Source organism: Neofelis nebulosa, chromosome 3 (assembly GCF_028018385.1).
Source record: "Neofelis nebulosa isolate mNeoNeb1 chromosome 3, mNeoNeb1.pri, whole genome shotgun sequence".
NCBI classification, from domain to species: Eukaryota; Metazoa; Chordata; class Mammalia; order Carnivora; family Felidae; genus Neofelis; species Neofelis nebulosa.
The window spans coordinates 35,758,678-35,778,190 of record NC_080784.1 but is presented as its reverse complement, the minus strand read 5'-3'; the positions used below and the strand labels follow the sequence as shown (position 1 = coordinate 35,778,190).

General features: G+C 45.7%; 1 protein-coding gene across 3 annotated transcripts; it reads left to right on the top strand.

The window, feature by feature from the left end:
* Positions 1 to 590: 590 nt before the first annotated feature.
* Positions 591 to 19,512, top strand: R3HCC1 (R3H domain and coiled-coil containing 1). Of its 3 annotated transcripts, none has more exons than XM_058720317.1 (8): positions 593 to 676; positions 12,192 to 12,319; positions 12,742 to 12,879; positions 13,548 to 14,142; positions 15,122 to 15,294; positions 16,704 to 16,774; positions 18,098 to 18,193; positions 19,192 to 19,512. In XM_058720317.1, the coding sequence occupies exons 1-8, from the start codon at positions 653 to 655 to the stop codon at positions 19,326 to 19,328; spliced, it is 1,362 nt and encodes a 453-aa protein (XP_058576300.1). In that variant the 5' UTR covers positions 593 to 652; the 3' UTR covers positions 19,329 to 19,512. The 3 variants fall into 3 exon arrangements, with proteins under 3 accessions (XP_058576302.1, XP_058576300.1, XP_058576301.1); XM_058720318.1 differs by lacking the exon at positions 593 to 676 and adding an exon at positions 2,559 to 2,579; XM_058720319.1 differs by lacking the exon at positions 18,098 to 18,193 and having other exon boundaries at positions 591 to 676.
* The last annotated feature ends 1 nt before the right edge of the window (position 19,513 follows it).

Here is a 19,513-nt window from a genome sequence, read left to right as displayed (position 1 = left end):
GCTCAAATGACTGAGCCCCCCAGGCGCCCCTGTTACAAAGTCATTTTTTTTTAAAGTTTATTTATTTACTTATTTTATGAGCAAGAGTGTGCATACACAGAGCAGGGGAGGGGTAGAGAGAGGGAAAAAGAGAGAATCCCAAGCAGGCTCCACACTGTCAGCACAGAGCTGGACATGGGTCTCAAACCCACAAACTGCAAGATCATGACCTGAGCTGAAATCAGGAATCGGATGCTTAACTGACTGAGCCACCCAGCCGCCCACCCCCCACCCCCAGCCTTTACAAAGTCTTAATATTATGTCTCCCTCCTGTCCTCTAGGTCCTGCAGTGCAAAAGGATCTGATGTGAGGTGGCACTTGAACTAGGGAAAACAGATTTGGGTTTGGGTGAGTATGCAAACACACGCAGTCAAACCCTGGTAAGGAGTCCCTGGCAGGAGCCTAGAGGCTGAGATGAGGCCAGGCCTTAGCCCCACAGCCCACCAGTGAGACCTGCCTCCCACCCCCCATTCCCCATCTGGGTTCCTGTTACTCTGGCCCTTTAAGAAGGGAGCTGGAATTCTGGCAAGGCTGAGGTGGTCTCCTGGGAACTGAGGGACAACAAATAGCTTCAGAGAGATTGGGGCTGGGGTGGGGACCCTCCACACCAGGGATGGCACACATGGAGGCCAATCAGGTAGCACAGGGACTAGGGGTGGATTTCTCATTCCTTTCTTCCTCCGGCCTCTTTTCCCCAGCTTCCCCCCCTCCCCCCACCTTTCGTTGCCCCTCTGCTAGAATCCCCACTGTCTCTGCTCCAGACGGGTTTCATTTCTGGGGACAGTTCTCGCTCATTAAGAGTTTCTTCATGGATCCTGGATTTTTCGGTAAATAAATACATATTCTGCAAACAATGATAATTGGATCCCACCAAATTTCCAGCCTTTCCACTTTTCTTTCTTTCTTTCCTTGAATTGCTTTTGCTAGTACCTCTGGAAGAAATGGTCAAAAAAGACACTGGTGAATATCACTGGCATGCTCTGAAATGCATGTGGTACCTCTAGTGTTTCCCCATTAAGTTCCATGTGGTATTTTGACTATTTCACTGAGGTCCCTGAGTGAATTTGTATAGAGTTGTCCTTGGTGTGAGTTTGGTAAAGCGTGTAGAATGATATTTTGCTCTTTGAATCAGTTTCAATGTTTATAATATAATTGAATCTATCCCATTTGTGGTTTTGCTACAAAAGCTTTGTTTCATGTTATTTCCATCACCTTTTTCTTTCTCTATTTTTAAAGTCCCCCCCCCTTGTATTATATTTTGCTATACAGAGTTTTCTTTATTAACTAATGTCCCCAGCCTCTGCCAGTTACTTGGAAAAAATTGTACTTATTGACTTTGTCAGTTATACACCCTTCCTCCTTCCTCCACACTTTAAAATGCATTTTGGGATTCCTGTCTTAATCTGTGAATGCTTTTTTTTTTTTTTTTTTTTACATTCTGTAGCCCTCCTTTCAAGAATCATAATATTTGCATACCATTTTCTTGCCGTGATTATTTCATTCAATTGAGTGTTTAAGCAAATTAAATGTTCAATCATGAAGCCTTTTCTCTCATGACATCACAGTTTATGAGTCACTTATTTTTGTTCATCTCTTAGTTGTCTGGATTACGTCTTTTAGTAGCTTCCCAGGAAGGGAAAAGCATAACTTAGAACCATCTAGTAAGTTGTAAGTTGTAAAACTAACTCACAAGTACACCATGGACAGTAATGAGATTCTTATCAGTGAACAAAGACAAAAAAGAAAAAGAAAGAAAGAAAAGACAACAACAAAAAGGATTTATATAAGAAAAAGGGAAGAGGGGAAGGGGGAAAAAGGGTGCTAGTCTAGAAAGAATTTTGTTTTTCTAATTAAGGTGATTAGCTGGCAGCTATCCAAGAGACCAGTAGGGCAATCTATTCTGGAATAAATTGACTAGGTCTTCAGAGAAAACAATTTTAGTTATTTGTGGATTTTCCAAAAGTCTTGAGACTTAATCTCTACAGGACACATGATAGACTGTCTATAAACACTGTCTGCCTATGTCTCCACCTTAGACAGGCCAGGACCACTCCATTTCCCTCAGCAGAATTTCTGGGAGAGATAGACCTACAAAGTCATTGCAAGTTTGAAAACATCTCAGGTTGCCATCATGGTTTTTAGAATTTTCTGGTCTTAACATTTGCCCTTTAAACTTTCACAGATATTATTCCATTTTCTTCTGGTATATGAGTTGCTAGGGAGATCTGCAGCTACCTGATTTTTTTCCTTTGTGTTCTACCTAAATCATGATATTTGTCTTTTTTTTATGTCCAGAGAAAATGATTTTATCATGATCTGTATTAGCCATTTGTCTGTCTTCCTATCTATCTATCTATCTATCTATCTATCTACCTATCACCTATTTATTTCTGGAACACAGTAAGTCACTTTAATCTACAGTTTCATGTTTTCCTTTGTTTAAACAAAATATTGTTGCAATTTAAATTTTTGTTCCAATAATTTTGTTTTCTTCCTCAGGTATCCTAATTATCTATATGTTGGATCTACATACAATGTATGTAAGCCTCTGTATTCATATTTTCCCTAACTGCTTTAATCTTTTCTGTTTTTGCTTTGAATTTCATGTAGTTTTATGTAGTTTTTCTTGAGAGTGGCTTTTTATTCACAAAATATTTATTATAGCTATTTAGCTTTTAAGTTATATTAGTTTATAAAAGTAACACATGTAAATACCTAGTTTTTATTGTTTTAAATTTCAATTTATAAATATTATAATTTTATTTATATATGTACTATATTTTACAGAAAATGAGAGCAACTTTGGTAAACTTGAAATGACTGACAAATTTCCCTTAAACATTTGGTCCTGGTTTTACTCATATTTATGAAGTTATTATATTTAATCAGCATGTATAAATTTGATATATATGGCTTTTCTTTTTTATTAATTGCAAATTTTTATTGTGCAAGTGGTAGAGTTTCATGCATTTGTAAGACATAATAAAAAGAAATCTTGTGTACTCTTTACCCAGTTTCCCCCAGTGGTAACATCTTGCAAGCTATAGCACAATATCAAAACCAGAAGTGGACATTCATACAATCCTCCAATCTTACTCAGATTTTCTCAGTTCTGCTTATACTCATTTGCATTTGTGTGCATGTCTATTTCATTCCACATAACCTTATTACACGTGTAGGTTCCTGTATCCACCACCACAGTCAAGATACAGAACACAAGGATTCTTCCTGTAGCTTTTTTGGTTATACCCACTTCCTCTCCCCTCCATCAGTCTCCCCCCACCATACCTCCTGTTTCTAACCCTTTCAACCACTAATCTATTCTCCATCTAAAAAAATTTGTCTCTCCAAAATGGTTATATAAATAGAATACACTGAATGACTTTTTAGGATTGGGTTTTTTCACTAAATTGTTACATGTATGTGTGTAAAGTTGTTTGTTATATTTCTTTATACTTTTGATGTCTATAGGGTCTGTAGTGATATTTCCTGTTTCATTCCGGATGTTGGTAAATTGTGTGTTCTGTTTTTCATGTCATTTTATTGACCTTTTCAAAGAACCAGCTCTTTGGGTTATTGATTTTCTCTATTGTTTTCCTGTTTTCAATTTCATTAATTTCTACTCTTGTTTTATATTTTCTTCCTTTCTACTTTTTCTTTTTTTAAGATTTTCTTTTATTTTCTACTTTCCTTTTTTTTTTTTACATGTTTGTTTATTTTTGAGAGAGAGAGAGTGCAAGTGGGGAGGAGCAGAGAGGGAGACAGAGGATCCAAAGCAGGAGTGAACGCAATGTGGGGCTCAAACTCACGAACTGTGAGATCATGACCTGGGCCAAAGTTGGACGCTCAAATGACAGAGCCACCCTGGTGCCCCTAAGATTTTATTTTTAAGTAATCTCTACACCCAGCATGGGCTCGAACTTACAACCCTGAGACCAAGAGTAACATGCTCCACCAATTGAGCCAGCCAGGTGCCTCACTTTTCTACTTTCTTTGGGTTTATTTTGCTCTTCTTTATCTTTTAACTTGAGAGTGTTCCGTTTTTCTTAATGTATGTATGTAGCACTATAAATTTCCTTCATAGCACTGCTTGCCTGTGTTCTACAAATTTTGATATATTCTTTTCATTTTTATTCCATTCAGTGTATTTTTAAATTCCCCTAGGATTTCCTTTTTGACCCTTGGATTATTTAGAAGCATGTTGTTTAGTTTCCAAATAGTTTGAGATTTTCCTGCTATGTTTTTGTTATTTATTTCTACTTTGATTTCATTGTGGTCAGAGAACATATGATGTAAACTATTTTAAACAATTTAAGGTTTGTTGTTGAGGTTTGTTTTATGGTCTAGGATATGGTCTATTTTGGACAATTTTCCATGGATACTTAAAACAGAGGTGTATTCTGCTGTTGTTGGGTAGAGTGTTCTACACATGTTGATTAGATCATGTTTTATTTGTTTTCTTTTCTTTCATTTATTTATTTTTTTAAGTAGGCTCTGTGCCTAACATGGGGTTTGAACTCACAACCCTGGAATCAAGAGTCACATGATCTACCAACTGAGCCAGACAGGCACCCCACATGTGGATTAGATCATGTTGATTAATGGTATTGTTGAGTTATTCTACATTTTTGCTGTTTTTCTGTCTAGTTATTCTATCAGTTGTTGAAAGAGAGATGTCAAAATCTCTAATTGTGGGCTTTGTCATTTCTCCTTTCAGTTCTATGAGTTTTTGCTTTACATATTTTGCAGATTTTTTGTTTTGGACTTACACATACAAGATTGCTATGTCTTCTTGGTAAATTGACCCTTTTATCATTATATAATGTCCCTCTCTGTCTCAAATAATTTTCTTTGCTCTGAACTCTATCTTATCTGAAATTAATATAGCCACAGCTGCTTTTCTTTGATTAATGTTTGCATTATAGATCTTTTTCCATCCTTTTACTTTCAACCTGCCTATATTTTTATATTTGAAGTAAGCTTCTTGCAGACGGCATATAGTTGAATCATGGGTTTAAATTGACTTTGACAATCTGTCTTTTAATCGGTGTATTTAGAACATTTACATTTAGTATAATTAGTGATATTTTAGGGTCTAGGTCTGCTATTTTATTGTTTGTTTTCTTTGTTTTATACTTCTGTTTTCTTTTTCCTGTATTTCTGTAGGTTACTTGAACATATTTTAGAATTCCATTTTGATTTATCTATAGTATGTTTTTAACCTATAGTATTTTTAAATGTCTCTCTATAGCTTTTTTAATGGTTGCTTTGGGTATCACATAACTTACTATAGTCTTCTGGTGTTCTCAGTTTACTCAGTTTGAGTAAAGTATAGACACCTTACCTCCGTTTTTCTTCTTTTAACCTCCTCCATTTATAATAAATTGTTTTAAATATTTCCTCTATGTACATTTAGATCCACTAGTTGGTTATAATTTTTATTTTAACCGTCAAGCACAATTTAGAAGATTCAAGAAGAGAAGGCAAGTCTGTTGTATTACTTTTATTTTTGCTTACTCTATTCTTTTTTCCTTCTAATGTTCTAAGATTCTTTCTTTTATTGTTTCCTTTCTATTTAGAGAACTTTTTTTAAGCTATTCTTTTAGGCTAGGTCTCCTGGCAACAAGTTATCTTACTCTTCCTTTATCTGAGATTGTCTTGATTTCTTCTTCAAATTTGCTATATCTTCTTGGTAAATTGGCCCTTTCCACATTTCCCAGTGGATTTCTTCCCAAGTTTCAGAAGTTTTCAGCCATTGTTTTAACCACTTTTCCCACCTCACCTTATTTCTCTTCTCTTTCTAGGACTCTAATAAAATGAATATAAAATTGTTTTGTTCAAGTCTCACAGATCACTTTGTCTCTGTTCATTTTTGTTTTCAGTCTGTTTACTCTCTATTGTTCAGATTGGGTAGTTTCTAGTTTTATTTTCTAGTTCATAGGTTCTTTCCTTTTCTTATTCCATTCTGCTACTGAGCATTTTATTTTGGTTATTGCATTTTTCAATTCTAAAATTTCCTTTTGGTTCTTCTTTACATGTTCTGTGCCTTAGCTGGGACTATTTTTTTTCCCCATTTATTTCAAGTGTGTTCATAATTGCTTGTTGAAGCATTTCTATCATGGCTACTTTAAAATCTTTGTCAGATAATGTAACATTTCTGGCATCTCAGTGTTTGTATCAATTGACTGCCTTTTCTCATTGAGTATGAGATCTTCCTAGTATTTGGTATAAGTATTTCTGATTGAATTCTGGACATCTTGGGTGTTATGTTGTAAGATTCTGGGTCTTAATTATATCTCTGTTTTAGCTGTCTTTTCCTGACACCACTCCAGCAGGGGGATGGGGGGCACTGCCTCTTACTGCCAGGTGGGGCTTAAAATCCAGGTTCCCCACTCACCCTCCTTCACACCTGAGGTGGGGGCCCCTCATTATTGCTGGGTGGGGGGGGGGGTGGGAGTTCTGGATTCCCAGGAAGCCTCCAGGGATACTTTCCTGTCTGGGAGAGGTAGAAGTGATGAAGTTTTGAGGTGATTGGGTATTCACAGGTTCCAGAGCCAATGGCCAAGAAAGAATTCTTGAAGACGTCTTTGGTGCAAAAAGGTGATTTTATTAAAGCATGGGGACAGGATCCTCGGGTAGCAAGAGCTGCACTGGGGTTGTGAAGAGTGACTGGTTATATATATACTATGAAGTTGAGGAGGTAAAGGCAAAAAGAAAGGCCTCCAGAGTGACTTTGATATGCTAAAGACTCCAAAGATAACTGAGGCCTTGCTATTGTCAAGCTAAGGTTGTTTTCCCCTCTAATAAGGCATTAACATTAAGATAGTAGGGAGTTCCTGGAGAAATTTTTCACTCTGCCTGCCTCAAGTGTCTGTCAATGGTCTGCAGGTTATAAGGAGATTTACTTTTACCTGCCATTTCCTTCTTGTCTTTTTTCCCCATATCACTATGGAAGGGTGATGCTGGGGCTCCAGGGAACTAAGTCTATAGGTTTCTGGAGATTAGGCTATTGATAGGATTGCCTTTTTCTTGTAATTTACTAAGATATTTATAAACTGATAGAGACCCATGTCCTATATGACTGTGATCTCTATCAGTAGGCCATTTGTTTTCTTATTTTTCCTTTGTCCTTGGGCAGCCAGGAGTGCCTGAGGAATATCACACATATCCAACCTGTGGGGTTTGTGCTAGCTTGTATTTTGCCTTCAGTCTGCCTCAAGCTCCCTCATCAGAAGTGCCTTGCTGCTCCCTACATGGCTTCCACTGACACAGTGGGGGTGGGGTGGCCTCTTGATTTCTGCATCCTGACGAAAGTCCTACTGTCCGCGAGGCCTCCTATGATAGCAAGCCAGTGGGGAGGGTGAGGAGGAAGGTGACTTTTTACTGCTGGGTAGGGGTGGAAGTTAGGCTCTCTAGTGGTCTCTACTGATACAGCAGGAAGCTGTCAGGGCTCATCACCACCTGGAAGGCACGTAAGTCCCAATTCTCTACTGAGCCTTCTCTGACATTATCTTGGTGGGAAGGTTGTGGCACTTTATTACAAGACAGTGAAAGTGACAATTTAAGTTACTATTTGGCTTTTGCTGGTTTGAGTGAGGAGAGTGTTTGGCTGGGGTAGAACAGTTATTGTCTCAAAGTATTCTTTCTTGCTAGCTTGCCCCTTTAGGTAGATAGGAAAAAAAAGGCTTTTGTCCGGTTTTTGTTTTGTATTGTTTTGTTTGTGTCTTTTGATGTTCCTGGGTTGCTGGCTTCTTTAAGCTCCGGGTCTGGGAATGTGAGGCATAAAACAAAACAAAAACAAAAACAAAAACAAAACAAAAACCAGGAAATTTACCACTTTGTTTTTCCTTGAATCCTGAAGTCCCTCGCTGGTCTGCTTTCTTCTCTCTACCTTTTAGTCTCCTTATACTTGTTTTATATATAGTGTTCAGGGTTTTTAGTTGTATTTAGTGGAAGGAATAGGGAAAAGTATGTTTACTTTATATTCCATAATTCCTAACTTAAAAAAAAAAAAGTTTATTTGCTTTGAGAGAAAGAGAAAGTGGGGGAGGGACAGAGAGAGAAGGAGAGAGAGAATCCCAAGCAGGCTCCAGGCTGTCAGCACAGAGCCCCACAGGGGCTCTAACTCATAAACCATGAGATCATGATCTGAGCCAAAATCAAAAGTCAGATGCTTAACCAACTGAGTCACCTAGATGCCCCTCCATAAGTCCCAACTTTTTTTTAAGCATATCAAATGAATGACCTTGTGGGGTATAAAGCAAAATGTTTCTCTGTGTTGTAAACAACTCTTGATCTTAAAGTATTGCAAATCCAGCTGTCTTTAATATTATGATACTGTTTACCAACGTAGTCAAATACTCTTACTGATGTGATGTCGGCCAGGAGGGAACTGTCAAGAAAGAATTCTTGAGACATTTTCAGTGTAAAAAGATGTTTTTATTAAAGCATGGCGTCAGGACCTGTGGGCAGGAAGAGCTGTACTGGGATTGTAAGGAGCTATTGATTATAAATTTTTAAGTTGGTGGTAGTGGGGATAAAGACAAAGGAAGTTTCCAAAAGGATTTTCACACGCCAAAGAAGGCTTACAGGATCCTGGAGGCCCAGCTATTGTCCAGCTAAAGTTGCTTTTTGTGTCTAGCAAAGCATTAACATTAAGGCAGTTATGAATTCTTTGAGGAAGTCCTCTCTGCCAGTCTCAAGTATTTGTCAATGGGCTGCATGTTTTAGGGAAGTTTAATTTTATCTACATTTCTTTTGCCTTTGTTCTCCTCATCTTTACATCTACCCATTTAAAATTGTAAGTCTGACAGACACCATATGTTTTCACTCATATGTGGATCTTGAGAAACTTAACAGAAGACCATGGGGGAGGGGAAGGGGAAAAAAATTTACAGAGGGAGGGAGGTAAACCATGAGACTCTTAAGGACTGAGAACAAACTAAGGGTAGATGGGGGGGTGGGGGAGAGGGGAAAGCAGGTGATGGGCAGGGAGGAGGGCACTTGTTGGGATGAGCACTTGGTGTTGTATGGAAAACAATCTGACAATAAATTATACTTAAAAAAATAAAATTGTAAGTCTGAGATCCATTTCACTTTTTAAATTGGAATCACCACCTAATGTGTTAGATTCTCTAATATGCCAAGCGATGCAAACATTACAAGGACTTTTGATAACAATGATAAACTTTTGATATTCTTTTTTTAAGTTTATTTATTTATTTTGAGAGAGAGAGAGAGAGAGTAAGCAGGGGAGCGGCAGAGAGAGAGGGAGAATCTCAAGCAGGCTCCGTTCTTCCAGCAAAGAGCCTGATGTGGGGCTCGAACCCACAAACCATGAGATCATGGCCTGTGCCGAAACCAAGAGTCGATGCTTAACCGACTAAGCCACCCAGGTGCCCCATAAACTTGATATTCTTACATTTAAACTTAAGCACAAAGAGAACACTATGGCAGCAAGGGACTCCAGGTCTATCTTTTCAGATGGGACTGTTTGTAGCCCCGTGTCCCCCTGCATTCAATTCTTTCATAATCTGTCAATCATACCTCTTGTTTGGGTAAAATTCTATAGCACGTATTAGCATGTTTCTCCAACTGATCAGATTCATCTAATTTATTTACTTCCTGATTTTTGCATCTGGCCACTGGCCATCGGGACAATTTTAATGGCATGCTAGAGATGGAGAATCTTAATCCTGTGGTGTTTAGGAGCATGCGTGTGGCAGTCAGGCTAGATCTAGGTTTGAGTGAGTTCCAACTCTGCATTTAGTAGTTGGGTGTCCTTGACTAAACCTCAGCTTATTTTTCTACAATAGGGTAACAATCTCCATCTGAAAGGGCTGCTGTAAGGATTTAGTGAGCGCAGTTTTTATGCACTCGTTAAACAGTAAATAGTAATCTTCTTTTCCACAAGCATTTACTCAACATCACTGCTTAGTTGGCTCTAGTTTTTGCCGCTCCTGTAATGAACATGATTGCCTCTTTCACATCTTTCCGTGGCTCTGACAGTTCTCTTTCATCGCAGCCTGTTGGTTTATCCATTGTGACAGGGAAATCAGGCTTTCTTTGATTTCCTTGGGAATGTGAAGCAGTTATTAACTGCAATTTTATTCTCTTTTCTCAAGATGATCTTCCAATGTACTCTTACCGTCCATGCTCTTTTTCCTACTATGTTCTTTTCCTTTTTTTTTTTCCTGTAGAAATTCTGTGTATCTTTTGTGCTGCTTTTTGTTCTGTTTACTCCCTTCTGAGTAATAGAGAACCATTTTATCTTATCTGATATTGTCCCAAAATAGCGTCGGTGGATGCATTTTGATTCTCTTCCACATTTATCTGGGCATCCCTTCAAAACCTCCACCCATGGTGGAGGCCCGCATGCTGACACCTTTTTTTCTGTTCACCCTCTGAGCTGTCCGAAGAAGGTATGGTAGAAAGGGTTCAGGGGCAGTCCTTCTACAAGCTTTGTTTTTACTGTCTCTGAGTGTGTTGAACATCTGTACTGTGGACCCTCTAAAGAGGTGGAGTCATGGCTTGTTTCCTGGGTTTTGATTTGTCCCTCTATTTGGGGAGACAGCCACTTTGTTGAGAAAGTTGGGTCTTTGTTTTCTGAGTCCCCAGGAATATTTCTCCCAGGTCAGATCTGGTCTGCGGCTGTGGCTGAGTGGGCTTGCCTTCCAGCCTTCCAAGGGCCAAAGAAGCCTGGTCGGAGAAACAGTGCCATCTTGTGGCCACTCAGCATTGTCTGCAGGCCTGCTCCCACTTCATTTAAGCCTGTGTGGGGTGTGGGTGGGGCCTGCAGGGTCAGAAACCAAATGGATGTCTCTTGTTCTTCCTGCCACCCTCCTATCCTCTGCTTCCTCAGAGGCTGGACGTCCCTTCAGGCTGGAGGTAGGCGACGTGCCTGGCCTTCAGAGGCTCCTCGCTACCATGCCCAGAAAGGGGACTCAAGACTTGGCTCCCTTGAGTTCTCCCTGTACTGGGTTTTGTCTTTATCCTAGGTCCTTTTTATTCTTCAAACTATTTAGAAAGATAGTTTTTGTAAATGTGATATAATAGCACCATCTTTTAAAGCAATACTCTGAGAAAAGTGAGAAAGCAAAATGCACCTTAATTTCCCCCCATTTTTCAGTTCCCAGGCCCCTTCTCCAAGCCCATCTTATTAAAAAAAAATTTTTTTTTTTAAAACAACCAGCCCACCTTTTCAGGTATACTGTCCCCATGACCTTGCCCATATCCTACCGCAGGGTACATTCAGACTGTCCCTTCTCTGTATTAAAAACTGGGTCTTAGGTGTTGTTAGCTCAGGGCTCTGCTTTGCTCTGAGCTTCTGGATTCAGGATGATCAGGGGCTTCCATTTCAGCACCTTTCAGGAAACAGGAGGATTTTGATTCTGTTCTCTTAGATTATAGACCCAGGAGCAGTCTGATGGCAAGAATTTCAAGCCCCAATTAAGGTTACTAATTGGAGTTATTCCTTGTTAGGTCCCTAGGGAGGGGAGCAAGGAGCCGGACAATCTAGCTCATAGGAACCTGGCACATAGGAACCACTCAAAAGTCTTTGCTGAACTTAATTAATCCTAGGAGACAGTGTGCTCTCATGGGCAAAAAAAACTCCACGACACGCCCCTCTGCCATTTCTGCGATGCCTCCCCCGGGCTGCGCGGTGGCGCTGTGACTCCTCGGAGGCCCGGTGGTGCTTGGGCGCTCCGGGGGCTCGGGCTTCCGGGGGCCCTCAGAGCGGCGGCGACCCGCGGGGCGGTGAGCGCGGCTTGTGGGTTTGGGGGCGGGCAGTCACCCTGGGCTGGCACCGCGCCTTTAGGGCCTCTCGCTCGTGGCCTCGGGAGGGCCGGCCGCGCTCGCCGAGCAGGCCCGAGCGGCGCCGCGCATGTCAGCCGGGCGTGAGAGCGGCGGGGCCGCCCCAGGGAGAGGGAGCGCGGCGTGGGGCTCCTTGTGCAGGGGTGCGCGTCCCCGCAGGGCCAGGCGACTCCTCCCTGGGCACGTCCTTCCCCGCCTCGGAGTCTGGCTCCTCCTCACTTGGAAGAGAGACCTTGGCCGCGGTGGCCTCTACGACCTTTTAGGCGGCACCGACGCTGCGGGGTTGTGGGTGGGCCCGGGGTCTGTGATCTGATCCTGCCGCGTCCGTCTGCCCCCAGGCTCTCCCACCTGTCACCCTGGCCCTTCTTTGCTTGGACGGCGTCTTCCTCTCCTCCGCCGAGAATGACTTTGTGCACCGCATCCAGGAGGAGCTGGACCGTTTTCTGCTGCAGAAGCAGCTGTCAAAGTAAGCCGGAGTGGGTGGTGGGGGGTGCGGGCTGCCAGTGCAGGGAGGGTAGGTTCGCCCAGAGCCACCTGGGCCCCCTTCCCAGGTAGCTGGTTCCTACCTGCCTCTGATCTTCGCCTTTGGGTTTAATAACCTGCTCGCTAGCTTCTCCCAGCCACATTTTTTCCTGTGTAATTCTGAGCATCACCCAGAGAGTTGAAGGGCTCCAGCACAGGAATGGAATAGGACCACTAAGTTCCCGTGATAACCTCTATGCCCATGTCCTTTGCAGGCGGCCAGGGACGCAAGGGGGCAGAGGGAGCCGAGGGTCTAGCCTACCGTAAACTGGGCATGGACCTGGGCTGGGGAGTGGGGGTCAGGCCTTAGGGGGGGGGGGCAGCACCTAGAGCCCCTGCTCAGCACTCATTCCCTTCCCTTCCCAGGGTACTTCTTTTCCCCCCACTCTCCAGTCGCCTCCGGTACCTGATCCACAGGACAGCAGAGAATTTTGATCTTCTGAGCAGCTTCTCTGTTGGGGAGGGCTGGAGGAGAAGGACAGTCATCTGTCACTTGGATATCAGGTGTGTATCATAGTGCTGTGGAGGGCCCTCAGAGTTCCTTGTGGGTGGGTGGGTGAGATGGACAGGAGCCGGAGCCAGCAGGCCCCCAGGCTGCTGCCTCTGGCCCCACCTCAGCTGCTTAAAGACAGTGCTGCCTTTTGCCTCAGCAGTGCGGTAAGTGTGCATTGTTTGTGGAATTCATTTGGCAAAATCAGCTATCCACTTGGGCCGAAAGAGAGAAAAATAGAGCAGTTTAAGCAGTGAGAGTGTTTGCCTCAAGAGGCCGTGGCACTTGGGAAGCATATTCGAGCCTCACACGTCTCTGTTACCGTGTGCGTCTCTCAGGGTCTTATCACAGTGACTATGACCCTGGTGTTTAAAGTCACATATTTTTCTAGTGACATAGTTCCTAAATGCAAGTACTTATTTCATCTAGTGTATAACCGAAGATTCAGCTATCTCTAATAGTTTATAACACTAGAGGGAGAGCTGGTTGCTTTGGGCTTCTTCAAAGTTGGCATTCAGCCTCCACTACATTGCCTTCCTATGGCATTTTCAGGGGTCATTTTGGCTTGGGTTTTGGCCTGATGCTGGCCTGAGAGCCTCATGCCTGAATGGTAGGTAGCTGCAGTAAACCATTTTCCTTGGGGCCTAACCGCGGCTCTGATCCCCTCCTGCTCCTGCTCCAGGTTACCCAGTTCAGATGGACTCTCTGGCCCCTGCCACCCTCCTGCCTCCCAGCCTAGCAAGCACCGAGGACCTCGGCCCACCTCAAACCAAGGAGCACCTGCTGGTCCTCGGGGTGCGCGGGCTGGCCGGTGGCATCGTGGACGCAAACCAGACCAGGCTTTGTATGTGCCCCGAGTACTGCGCAGGCAAGAAGAATGGGTACCACCCTCTACCCAAGGGCTCAAGGGAGATGCTCCAGCTGGCGGGCTCCTGGAAGAGCCTGGAAATGTTGGTGCTGAGGACCTCAACTCTGATCAGGACCTCCCTGTGTCGACGACTCAGGCACCTGAGGACCTAGAGGGCCCAGACCAACGCTGTGACAATGAACAGCTACTGGACCTAGTTGGCATTGAGTCCCCACAGCCCGAGAGCCACTCAGGGACAGGACATGGGTTGGAGATGGCCACACAACTTGGGTCCAGTCTGAGGCTGGACTCAGAAGAGGCGAATGGGAGTGAGGTGGAGAAGAGCCTGGCAGAGGAGGAAGAGGCAGACTTGGAAGAGTTGGGGCTTGGCAGCTGCTCCGAGGATGATTACAGTGAGCTGCTACAGGAGGTGATGAGGCTCTTAAACCCGGAAAAGGGAGGGCAGAAGTGAGGTGGGTGTGGTCGAGGGTGGATGGGCACCCAGGGTCCTGGTGAGGAGAGGGTGGGGTTGGTGCTGCCTGAGCAGGGCTGGGTGCTGGATTTTAGGTGTCCCTTAGGAGACGTAGGGGGGAGCACTGGGCCTTGCACGAAGGAGTTGGGACTGACACGGTGGGAGGATCGAGGCTCAGGATATGGGGTCGGGTACGTAACCACGTAGGAGCTGTTTGACAAGCTCTTCTACCAGCAAGTCATTTGGTTTTTCTAAATCTCAGTGCCCTCATCTGAGAAACGAATCATGATACATGCTTCACAAGGTAGCAGGTAGGATATGTGTGGAATTGCTTCCTAAAGGACTACAGACCTTGGTCATGAGAATGATCTTTCCCCTGAAGCTTTGTTTTACAAATCTCATTTCCTTGGAACTGTGTGTCTGCCCCTGAGACTGGCTATCGTGTTCAGTTGGGAGGGTAGCCATCTTTTATTACTATATTATAGATGAAGGGTAGAGACCAGAAAGACTTGCTTAATATCACATTGTTAAGGGGAGGAAAGATCCTGAACTTGCCCAGTTCTGTCTCTTCCTGACTGTATATCTTTGGGCAGAATTGCTTAACTCTTTGATTTATGGCATTTCCATCTATAAAGAGGGTATATATAGGATACAGTTTTCAGGATTCTATGAAACATATTGCGTGTAAATGCCAGTTACCCAATGGAGACTCCATAAAAGTTACCTTCCCTAAAACTCCCGCCTCTCCACCTTCTAGCCCATTCTGCCATCATGCTGCCTTTCCCAGACTTGCTGGGTATGGCTTCTGTGGGAGGCCACTTTTGGTGCTCACCTCCCTGCTGGCCCAGGAGCCTGCAGGACTGTGTGTGGTTTTGAAACCAGGTGTTTGGAGCCCTGTGTGTCAGAGCTCCCCTTGCTAAAGGGTGCGATCTCCCAGATAACAGACAACCTGACTGAGAAGGAGATTCAGGTAGAGAAGATCCATGTGGACACGTCCTCCTTCATGGAGGAGCTGCCTGGAGAAAAGGATTTTGCCCACATGGTGGAGATCTACGACTTTGAGCCGACACTCAAGACTGAGGACCTGCTGGCAGCATTTTCCGAGTTCCAGTGAGTGCTCCCGAAGCTTCAGGGAGGCAGGGGAGGTGGGTGCTGGCCTCTGGAGAGGAGCTAGACCATCGCTTTGTTGTTGGGGACACTTGCCTGCCCTTCCCCAGTGTCTAGCTATCTGGAAAGAAAGGCAGAAAGTGGGTGTGGTTGCCCTAGGCTTCATACTCCTTCTGGCCTATGACTGTACAGAAGAGGAGAGCTGATTTTCTGGTGAGGGACACATTCAGTGGCCCTAGATCTCGTCCTGCTGGTCCGTGGCAGCAGACCTCCATCCTGCCCCCCTGCACCCCCACATGTCTGCCGGGAGCCAGCCCCTCATCAGGATGCATGACACAGGCAGCCCACTGCCTCCTCTGCTCCACGTCCCAGCCACCCACTCAGTCAGTGGGCCGAGGGCCATTTCTGTGTAAGAACTGTTTGTGGGGTGAGCTGGGCTTCAATGTGCTCGGGCAGAGTCAGGGTGGAGACGGGCACCAAGAGGATATATTGCAAGGAAAGACTTCTGTTTTCCCAAATTTCTTGGATTCAACTCCAGTCTTTTCGCTTTTTCTCTATCTCTCTTTCCTCCAGTCTCCCTTCTCTTTTCCTGCTTAGTCCTTTTTTTAAAAATTTTTTAAAAGAGTTTATTTTTCAGTAATCTCTACACCCAACACAGGGTTCGAACTCACAACCCCGATACCGAGTCACATCTCCACTGACTGAGCTGGTCAGGTGCCTTCCTGCTTAGTCTTTTAAAAATCCCTTTCTTCATGGCCCCCTTTTCTGACTGCTTCCGAAACTGCCCTCCCTTGCCTCCCTGAGCCTGAGCAAGGCTGAGGGGGCAGCTTCGTGGGGCAAAGGGGCACATCTGCTCTCATTCCCTAAAAGCGTGGCCAAACCGGGGCCACCTGTGACTTCCTCAGCCCATGTGGGCAGTGCCCACAGAGAAACTGGGGGCCTGAACTGCTTTTGGCCTCTCATCAGCCCCATAGTCTGTGGCTTTCTTGGGCAGTAGGAAGAAAGTTGATTAGGGGCAGTAACACTGACTGCTTATTTTAGGTCCTGTCCTGTGTTCCTAGGACATAAACCCTTTTGTCTCCAGCCTTGGACCCTATGCCCTTGGCCTTGCTGCGATGGTGCCTGTGTGGAGCCATCTTTACTGTTGGCGCTAGGCTCTTTCAGTCCTGACTTTCTGCAGTCTAGGAATCTGGGACGTATCTGATCAACATGGGTGATACTTACCTTTCTCAAGCCAACCATATGGTCTTCAGCGAAAGTTTGCTGCAAAGGGTGGTCTCCTTCCCAGGGGAGATCGGAACTTGTGTGGAGCTCATAGTGTTGGAGGATTGGAGGTGGGAGGGGACTCCTTTCTCAGAAAGGGTTTTGCCCCTTGCTTTTGTACTCATTCTGTCTCCTCTTCCCTGGCACAGGGAGAAGGGGCTCAAGATTCAGTGGGTAGATGACACGCACGCGCTCGGTGTCTTTCCCTGCCTGGCCTCAGGTAATGTGGCTTCACGGTGGGCTTGGCTCTTCTCTGACTGCCATTGACAAGGGTCCAGGGTGCAGGCTAACCTGAGCGAGTGGACTGCCGGGGCCTACTCCCAGCCTGCCTAATCCAGAAGTTCAGAGGCAGCAGAGTGGGCTCCGGGCCAGGCTGCTCACACCCTCCCCTGTTCACGGTGGTGCCTGTTTCAGGTTCTGGTGACATTTACTGAGTACATGTCTCAGGCCAAGCTCATGGGGCTTCCACATATTAAATCATAAGAAAGTGCTCTTTTCATAGGTAAAAAGCATTTAAATACTGATAATTTCGTCTGGTTCAGACAGATGCATTTTTACTTGGTTTTCATTGCAGCCTCAAGATGTAGGTCAGATTACTTCTATTTTACAGATGGGGAGACTGGCCTAGAATGCCAGTGGTCTGGGATGTCAAATCTGGGGGTGTCAGCCAACCTCCTGGCTGTAACTCTGGGCTCCTGCTCCCTCTCGGTCACTTTCCGAAGCTGCCCCTGCCACACCACTGCTCACTATGGGTGTATTTATCAAGACCCTTCACCTCCTTGGCTGGGCTTTTCATAACCACGAGCTTCTGAACACCAGAGCTGAGAGAGGCCATAGCTGGTGTGGGCCCAGTTCTCAGGAGAGCCTGAGGTGTTCAGAGAGCAGAAGGACTGGGGCAGCCCCACAGAAGGACCTGACTGAAGGGGAGGCAGGGAGGATGGCCACAGGGTGTGGTGCAAAGAATGGGCGCTGGGTGAGGCTCAGCCACGGCTGCCTTCTGGGCTCTGCCAAACTATGTGCGATGAGTACGTCACATCCTGGCCTCAGTTTCCTCATGCATAACAGGGTGGCTTGGACCCGAAGCCCCTGCAAGCTCTGACATGCTGAGTCTGACATGCTCAAATACTCCATGACCCCGCAGAACTCGGGGTAGTGAGGACATGCGCCCGGGAGAGTCGTGAGTGGGGGAAAGGGTAGAGTTTATTTGAGGCTCCTGGGCTTTAGAAGGTGGGAGCCTGCCTTCCCTGATGTCACAATTGCAGCCTTGCTGGTTGATGTGGCTTCTGACCAGCCCACGGTAGCGTGTGGAAGCTGGCCCTGCACAGGTGCCCTGTGTACGCCTGCGGGGCACTGGGGCGTGAGGTGAACAGATGGTGGTCGTCTCTTAACCAGTCAGAGTGGTGTCAGGGCAGCCCTGTCCCTGAGCCTTAAGTGGGCGCACAAAGCACCTCCATCAGTTTGGGGTGATACATGTATCCCTTGTCCCTGAGGGGGCCTCACCAGGAAGAAGAGCAGTGGCTTCAGATCTGTTTTCTTTTCATAGCCGCTGAAGCCCTGACCAAGGATTTCTCTGTGCTCAAGATCCGGCCCCTTACGCAGGGAACCAAGCAGTCAAAGCTGAAAGCCTTGCAGAGGCCAAGTAAGGAAGCCAGTTGTGTCCTGATCGAAAGGCTGTATGAGTGGTTGGGCAGGGTGGGGCCTTCCCTCCAGATTCATTCCTTGGTCTTCAGCTGTCTGCCCTAGGACCCCTGGGCTACAGTGGCCAAGGGGGTGCTCCTTCCCCACCCTGGGGGCTGGAGTGCCTAGGGAAGAAGGGCCCCAGGAGGGAGAGCTATTTGCCAGCTTCGTTGTGCTGGGCTTGCCCTCCTATGCATACCTCTTCTGGGTGCTGTTCAGGGAAAAGCTTGGTTTTTCCTGTAGGGTCATGGGAGCCATATTTTACAGTGGGGTTGAAAGAGCTTGGATTCTGGGGTCAGCCCTGGGTATGATCCCGCTTCTGTCACCTATTTAAGTTGACCTTGAGCAAGCCACTTAATGTCTGTGAGATGGTCCCTGTCTCTGTAAAATAAGCAGATTGTACTGGGTGGATTGGAGGAGTGAGTAAAAGAGCCTGGCAGACCTACCTAGAGCAGTGGGGGGCACACAGAAGATGCCAAGTAAATGATACCTCCTCTTTTTCCCTCTTCTCCTTCCAGAAAGCACGATGGGGGCTTTTGGAGGCCAGTTTTCTATGGCTGCAAAGCAGTGACTGGCAAAAGTGGCCCAGAAGAGGCCTGCCAAGGCTATCCAATGCTCTTGTGGCCTCAGTAGCCTTTGCCCCAGACTTGGGGACAGTAAATATCCTGTCAGTCCCAGAGCTCCAGGGGTCCCACCTGACTTGACTTCCCTCTCAGATGGCTTTGCAGTTCAGGGAGGTATATAAGATTAGCCCACCCTCCTTCCCCTCACTTCCTCCAGACGGAGAGACAGGGAAGGTGCAGAAGCAGCAGGATTAGGTGAGGACCCCATGGGCATCATGCTGTGGGCACAGCTGGGCCTTAGAGGTTGGCTCAGATGGCCTCTAGTCTGCTGTCATTAGGAGGAGTGGTGGCCACAGCCTTGAATTCAAGTCCCCGTCCCACGGGGCTTTCCTTTTAGAGCTCCTGCGTCTGGCGAAGGCGAGACCACAGACAAATACAGCGGTGGCCAGGAGGCTGGTGGCCCGGGCCCTGGGGCTCCAACACAAGAAGAAAGAGCGGCCTGCGGTCGAGTCTTCTACCTCCCTGAGGCCCTGAGAGGCCCAGCAAGCCTGGATCGGTGGCCCCAGGACGAAGCTGGTGCGCCAACACCACAAGCCTTTATAGACACCGGAACAGCCCTGTACTATTTGTCAGGGTGTCCTTGTTGGGTGTGGTGGGCTTTAGTTTGGTCTAGTTCCAGAAGTTGAGAGAAAATAAAAACCTGATGGTTGTTTTCAAAT